Raw genomic sequence first — 7,970 nt, 5'->3', positions numbered from 1 at the left:
GTGTAAGTCACCTTTTTATCACGAGTGAATTGCACAAAACACCATGTTTTGAAACCATATTGTTATATTACACCAGATTTAAACCTTTGTTGCACCTTGGCCAAAGTTTTAGCCCATAAATTCTCACTTTACACCACCTTTTAGCACTTGACAGGATAGAGTGGCCTTAGGCCTACATGTAAGCTACACAGATGGTTTGAGTGTGGCACAGGGGTTGCCACCAATGTAGATGGTATGGTAGGAAGATCTGAACCATTGATATGAAAAATGGCAGCGACATAGACAAGCATTTTGAGATAAAAAAAAGGTTGAGAGGCCATAACATATCAAATGAGGTATTTGATAAAAAAAATATGAATTGAGATAATCATATAGCATAACTTCGTTTCATATTTTGTAATGGAACTTAAGACCCTCATCATTATATCAAATTGTTCTGATGTTCAAGTGCCTCGTTTGATATTATAGTTCCTCAACTTTTTTTTATCTCAAAATGCTAAACTGTCTGTGTGGCTAATAAGGTGGGCCCAAGGCCACTACATCCTACTTAGTGCTAAAAGGTGGTGCAAAGTGATAATTTTTTAGTCAAAACCTAGTGCAAGCTGTAGCATGTTCTTAAATGTGATGCAATATGACAATATAACTCCAAAACATGATGTTTTGTACAATTTGCTCTTTTCTTTTTATTATGGAAACCCACACCCTCACGGCAATAGAGGGCTGAGAGAGTGCCTCTGGAGGCAACCGTCGGGACTCGAACCTAAATTGGCTGCTTGAGGACTGGCTGAAAGAACCAACTGGTTCACCAGCCCTAAGGACCGGCTCAAGGAACCAACTGGTTTTGTACAATTCACTCTTTTATCATTGGATAGGTATATAACATGTTGTTTGACTAAAATTTGTCCAATCTCTACTACTTAAAAAATACGTAGTGATTCTCGCACCAGGCAGGACGTACCACCTCCAGTCCTGCAGATTACCTCTAAAATTCACAGAAATTACCCACTCATACCACTCAATCTCTACTACTCCGCTCGCGTATCTTTCGCTCCCAGAAATCCCACTCCCACGTTTCGCCTCTGGCTCGCACGCCCGCCTGCCTAGAGCGCTGCACGCCATGCATGTCGGTCGCCTTCGCAGCTCCTCACTGACACCCATACATGGATGGACCTAATGACTAATGAATAAAAAAAAAATGCGATTTGCACTTATGAAAAAACCAGTCAAGATGCTGTAGAAAATAAAAACTATTTTTTTTTTCTCCAACACTACCTAGAAAATGAGAACTCACCTATTTTCGCCGAATATTCGGAGGGTCGATCTTGATCCGACTTGCAGAAGCTAGCAGAACATAGCCATGCATGCAACTGCAGCTCAATATACGTCCAAGTACCACGTTCACACTGACAAAACTGCTTCTATTTTTTAAAATAAAAAACTTTATTAACTCTTATTGTTACATCAAAAGTTAATATAACCGTATAAAAAGTCCTTCTAATTTTAAATATTAAAGAAAGCACACATGAAAGACACTAAGATTAAAATAAAATAGAGACAGATAAGCTGGAAACAGATCCCCTCCATTTTCTATTGGCCGGCAAGCATCAACGTCCTATAAAACCCCTCGGTGCAGCACCCAGCCACACATCCAGGCAAGAAGAGCAGCAGCCAGCAGCAGAGCTCTCCGCTCCAACCATGACGAAGCGGCGCTGCTGCTTACGCTTCGCCACAATCCTCGCCGCGCTTCTCTCTGCCACCGCCTGCCTCGACGTCGGCTTCTATGACAGGACGTGCCCCTCCGCCGAGACCGTCGTGCAGCAGACCGTGGCGGCCGCGTTCACGAACAACTCCGGCGTTGCTCCTGCCTTGATCCGCCTGCACTTCCATGACTGCTTCGTAAGAGTAAGTGCATGCACAGGAACTGCTAATGAAATGGAAGCCTATTACATGATAAATCTGATACCATTTGCATGTGTTAATCTTAATATTTTTAGAATATATTTTCGTGTATGCTAGTGATATCTTCTCTACGGTAGAAAACACGGCTCACGTTATTTCTTTCCATACTTTCCTTTTATTTAATAAAAATCTTTAAAATTTAAATAATTTACTTATTTTTATCATCCTCTCATCCTGCAGTCTCGTCATCTTATTAACAGCTACGGATATAAGACACGTTTTACTCATAAAAATAAATAAATAAATCAGAAGAAAAATTATCAGATAATCTCCTATTTTTTTTCAGATCCTATCTAAAATCAAACTACAGAATCGCTCTCGACGAATTCGTTCAGTGGTGCTCCTATGACGTATTCATATCTCTATATTTGAGTTTGTGCTTAATATTATCGTGTTTAATATTTATATTTTCGTTGCAATATACAAACACTTACCTACTAAATTAGTGAAAAATTAAGAGAAAAATTATCGGATAATCTCCTACTTTTTTAATTCCATCTAAAATCAAACTCCGGAATCGTTCTTGAATTCGTTCGGTGGCACTCCTACGACGCATTCACATCTCTATATCTTAAATTTATACTTAATATTATCATGTTCAATATTTATATTTTCGTTACAATACATAAATACTTACCTAATAAATCAGTGAATTTTGAGTGTTTGATTGTGCGTATTACAAAATGACGTCTGTTCATTTACGAAGGTCAGTTGTAGCACATGAACAAAACATGTACTTAGTCTGTCAAGTTTGATTTTTTGACTGTACGTACTACAAAACGACATGTGTTCATACTTTCGGCCGTACATGTTTGCAGGGCTGCGACGGCTCGGTTCTGATCGACACGACAGCGAACAACACGGCGGAGAAGGACGCGGCACCCAACAACCCGAGCCTCCGGTTCTTCGACGTGGTTGACCGCGCCAAGGCGGCCCTCGAGGCGCAGTGCCCCGGCGTGGTCTCGTGTGCCGACGTCCTCGCCTTCGCGGCCCGGGACAGCGTCGCGCTCGCCGGCGGCCTCCGCTACGAGGTGCCCGCGGGGCGCCGCGACGGCCGGATTTCCCGCGACACGGACGCGCTCAATAACCTGCCAGCGCCGACGTCTAATTCGTCCGAGCTGGTCGACGCCTTCGCCGTCAAGAACCTCACCCTAGAGGACATGGTCGTCCTCTCCGGCGCCCACAGCATCGGCGTCTCTCACTGCAGCAGCTTCGTCGAGCGGCTCTACAACTTCACCAATACAACCGACGGAGTAAGCAAACAACACTTCCAATTAATACATGCAAAGTTTCAAAAGTTCAACCGTAATACAGAATCGCCACACGAAAATAATATCACTAAGATTTGTCTCAAATACACTTTCACTATATATATATACTTTTAAATTTATACTACTCTCTACCGTCTAAAATAAGTATCATTTTGGGTTGCGTATAGTTAACTCTTTAAAACTTCAACTATAAATTATTTTTTATATGTTGAGTTTGGATATATGAAAATAACACAGATAGATTTATCTCGAAAAATATTTTCATAATAATGTACTTTTGCTATGTTTTATCAATAAATTACAACAAAAAATAGTAGGCAAAGTTATATCCTAATAATCGTATTTATATCCAACGATACTTTTTGGGAGTAATATATTTTCATCAATAAAGGTACGTGGTCAATGTCTTGTATTAGAGACCGTGAAAAGTGAAAAGGAACCTATATGTAGCGAAAAAGAGAGTACATGCACTATGCATCAAGTGAAGCTCTTACCCAGTTCCATTGCTGTGGTGACCAGATCGATCCGAAGTTGAGCAACGCGTACGCGTTCCTTCTCCAGAGCATCTGCCCCCGGAACACCAACGGGACCTTCCCAACGACGACGACGTTCATGGACATCATCACTGCGACGAGACTCGACAACAAGTACTACGTCGGCCTGGCCAACAACCTGGGCCTCTTCCAGTCCGACGCGGCGCTGCTGACCAACGCGACGATGAAGGCGCTGGTCGACGCCTTCGTGCGCAGCGAGGCGACATGGAAGGCCAAGTTCGTCAGGTCCATGCTCAAGATGGGGCAGATCGACGTGCTGTCGGAGACGCAGGGCGAGATCAGGCGCAACTGCCGGGTCATCAACCCTCTCAACGCCACCGCCGCCGGCGACCGTCATTTCCTGGCCAAATCAGGTTCTTCAGGATCCACTGGAGTGGCTGCAAGCGAATTGCACAGTGATGCCTAGTGTGAATATAATGTGTCATATTGTTGCAATAAGTACAGTAATGAGCAACTTATCTAGGTAGCTTGCTTGTTACAAAGCAAAGAGGCAGCACAATCCAGAAAACCTAAGAAAAAGCAGGTGTATTGCTCTTGTAGTCTGTTGTACGTTACTTGACGTTCATCTGTGTCTGTGCACTTTTGAGTTTGATTTTGAGGGAGTGAATGTGTGCCAACTGCCAAATGTTATTGTTCTTGGCAAACTTGTGATGTTCATCTGATTAGTAAAATAAAAATGAATGTTTTTGGTTGATAAGTTTTTTTTTTTTTTTTTTGGGAAGAGCTAGCTAGCTAGCTGTGCATATGTTGAATCGGTTAACAAAATATTCTCATGAATTGTCAACGACAAACAGGGGTCCAACATGATGTGCAATTTATCCGAATATGCCCGCAGCTTAAGGCGATAAACACGGCACATATAAATTAAGAAGGTGTTTCTCTAATCGTACAATCAAATGGATGAGATGTACCACCAACTTCTTAATCCAGTTGATTGACTTTTGTCCGCAAGTGCTAAAACTATACTCAACACTGGACACGATGTGATCCAAAACAACTGCATTTTTAAATAAAAATATATATTAATGCGGACTGGTAGAGTTTTGTATATATATCCTAAATGACTGTGATTCTGTTTAGCTGGCACCATGTACTTAAGGAGTCCGTTTGCACTCTGGCATAGGAGAATTGTATATTTCAATAAATAACGGTTCAAATTTTCATACCAGACAAAGTGCCCAGGGGAGCTGGCGCCCCATCTGCAAAAGTTACATGATAATGTTTCAAAAATACAAAAAATATTCATGGACGTATTACACATAAAATTACAAAACCTGCAAAAGTTTAGTTTTTTAGCATCAGATCCCCTTCCTCGAGATCTTCATTAGATGCCTTTTAATAGAGATGTAAGCTCGGAGTTCGAACCCTGAACCGGTAAGGACACACCCTTACGTCTTACCAGTGAGCCACACGCTCGTTTACCATAAGTTCAATATCTACAAAGTAAAAACGTTTCCATCTTGAAACCACGGAAATGCTCGATAAAGATCATAGTGGTATCCATATGTTAATACAACTCAGTGCCATATCACACTTCAGTTAGAAAGTCCTTGTGCTTTTAAATTATCACAACATGGAACAACAAATAGACCTGAAGGAAGCTAGTCAAACAAGTATCTGTAAGTTGATATAGATAGGTCTTCGTAGTTCCTCAAAGGTGATATTTATATATATATAAAATATGGATCTGAATTGACCTAGCACTCATCCCAATCTGTTATGACGACACAGGTAGTTAGGTAGACTCGAGTCGAATTTTTAAACCAATAGTACAACTGCGACAGAGCAATTGGTGCCATTTGATCTAATAAACTTGGGGGTAGATTATAATGCAAACAAGTTTTCCAGTTTTCATCAAAAGATTCCAGATCTACACCTCTTTGCTATCAATTAGGTGTTGTCGTTCTCGATGGTAAAGGAAAAGTGGTGTCAATGCCGACGATGCCTGTTTAAGGTTATTTTGCTTGTTGCTCGGGAATTGATTGATTATAATTAATCATGTGACTCTTAACATTGAATGTATATTTTTCTTGTCATTGAAAGGGTTTCGAGCTCCCTTTCCTTTTATTTTTATGTTCTATACCCTAAATCTTCCTAACTTTGTCCACACGCATCAATAACATGTAAGGTTTACATGGTGTTATCTTAGTCAACAAGATAATTTTTCTCAAGAACTTTTTTTTTACTTATACATCAGTCTCATTGTATCGTTATTAATTTTACTATTTTTTACTATACTACTACTTTTATTATTATTATTATTATTGTTGTTGTTGTTGTTGTTGTTGTTGTTGTTGTTTCTCATCATCTTTTTAGTTATATCTCGTAGGTTTCATCTCTAATCTACTCTAACTTATTTGGGACAAACACTTTGTTGTTATTGTGAGTGTATTTTATAGGATCTTTCCGTGCCCCAACTAATTTCTCCCCTTATTTATCTGCATAGTTATTATGGTATTTTGATATATAAAACCCTTGAACTCTGAACGAAAAATCAAGGATAGTTGGATCCAACAAGTATGCGTGTAGAATGAAAGCTAAAGGCATACCATGTCAACAGGCATAGCAGCAGTGCTTAATGTTGCATTTTCGCTGGCTCCTCTGGAAATAACCTGTAGACAGCAACATGCAAATAAATAAGCCAACGCGGTGAATTTCACGGTGTTTGGAGGTCAATTTTGCAACAACATATTTATCAATGAGCTTCATTCGTGATCAAACATGACTTTCCCTTGCAAAAGACAATCATCAAGTTGCTGAAAATTAGAACATCATACTCTAGCAATCAGAAGTAGTAATCTCTTACCACATCCTCTGCCTTTTCACATTGACAGCCAGGAACACCTCCCGGATCATGATCTCCACGGAGAGCACGGAGAATAGCTGAATGGCATCGGCCTGGACTATTTGGTGCCCGCCCAAGGCCCAACCTGCCAAGTTTGCGCAGGTCAGTGCAAACAGCTGCACCCATGGTTTAACACCATGCCCAGGATATGTCTCTAAGGGTGGCAGTGGGCCGGATCGGACCGTCCTCTCATGGGTTTCAGACCCAGCAGGGACGGGTTCAGTGTAAAAACCGTCCTGTGAGGCTATCGGGTTGAGGCCCTGGCTTCCGTTATGTGTTATTTAAAATTTACGTTTCCCTTCTCTGCTACTGGATTAAATTCGTCATCCCTTCTATGTCACTCTCGTTACTTGCTTGTTATCCTATAGTAAAGTGATGGCTGAAAAGACAAACAGTTTGTCATAAGTGGTTCATAACAGTTTGTCACCCAAACCTCTCGTTATAATCTAACACGTAAAAATACATGAAAAGTTGTGCTCTCGATCAAAGGGCATTTATATGCTGTTTACAATCTCTTTTTCTTTTTCCCATTATCACATTTTACGTTTTGTAATTCACATTCCTAGAATTTTCATGCAAAACTCCTGTGTTTCAAATGAACCTAAATCTATTATAATCCAACACACGTAAAATTACACTGTTTTCGGTGAAATTATATCAAAGTTCCTGCAAAATTTCTGCGTTCCAAATGAACCTAAATCTATTGAAATGATTGCATAAGACCATAGCGGTTTTCTTGTGTTAGTGCATCTCACTACAATGTCAGACTTCGGTTAGAAAGTATTTGTGTTTATAAGTTACTTACAACATGGAACAACAGTTAAAACTGAAGAAAGCTTGGTCAAACAAGCACCATTTAAGTTGCTATAGCTAGCCGCCTAGCCCTTTGTTGATTTCCATCACTGATATACATAAAGAATATGGACCTGACTTGGCCTAGCACTCGTCCCAATCTGTTCTAACAACATCAGCACTTAGGTAGCATAGGATAATTTTTTTAACCTATAGTCCAACTTCAGACAAAGCAGCTGGCGCAGATTGATGTAATAAAACTAAGGTCAATTGTAGTACAGGTTTCCATCAAAAGGTTCCAGATAAAGACATCTTTGATATCAATGATAAAGGCATTGTCTAAACGATGCATGTTTATGGTTATCTTGCTTGTTGCTCAGAAATCAAATGAGTGTCAACTTCTCACTATTTCTCTTGTGATTGAAAGGTTTTTTTACATTGGTTTTCTGGTCCTTGCCGGTTTGCCCTAGATCTTGTTAACTTGGTCTACAAGCATTACTCTCAACATATTTCGACTTCTGGTACCATGTGGAGAATTCAAGAAAGAAC

General features: G+C 40.3%; 1 protein-coding gene across 1 annotated transcript; it reads left to right on the top strand.

Annotated features, from left to right (window-relative positions):
- The first annotated feature begins 1,621 nt into the window (after positions 1–1,621).
- Positions 1,622–4,360, top strand: LOC133885041 (peroxidase 5-like). The gene is made up of 3 exons (XM_062324672.1): positions 1,622–1,902; positions 2,778–3,212; positions 3,750–4,360. The coding sequence occupies exons 1-3, from the start codon at positions 1,696–1,698 to the stop codon at positions 4,188–4,190; spliced, it is 1,083 nt and encodes a 360-aa protein (XP_062180656.1). The 5' UTR covers positions 1,622–1,695; the 3' UTR covers positions 4,191–4,360.
- Positions 4,361–7,970: the final 3,610 nt, after the last annotated feature.

Source organism: Phragmites australis, chromosome 11, assembly GCF_958298935.1.
Source record: "Phragmites australis chromosome 11, lpPhrAust1.1, whole genome shotgun sequence".
NCBI lineage: Eukaryota > Viridiplantae > Streptophyta > Magnoliopsida > Poales > Poaceae > Phragmites > Phragmites australis.
The sequence above is the reverse complement of the archived record's forward strand: the minus strand, read 5'-3'. Positions and strand labels throughout refer to the sequence as shown.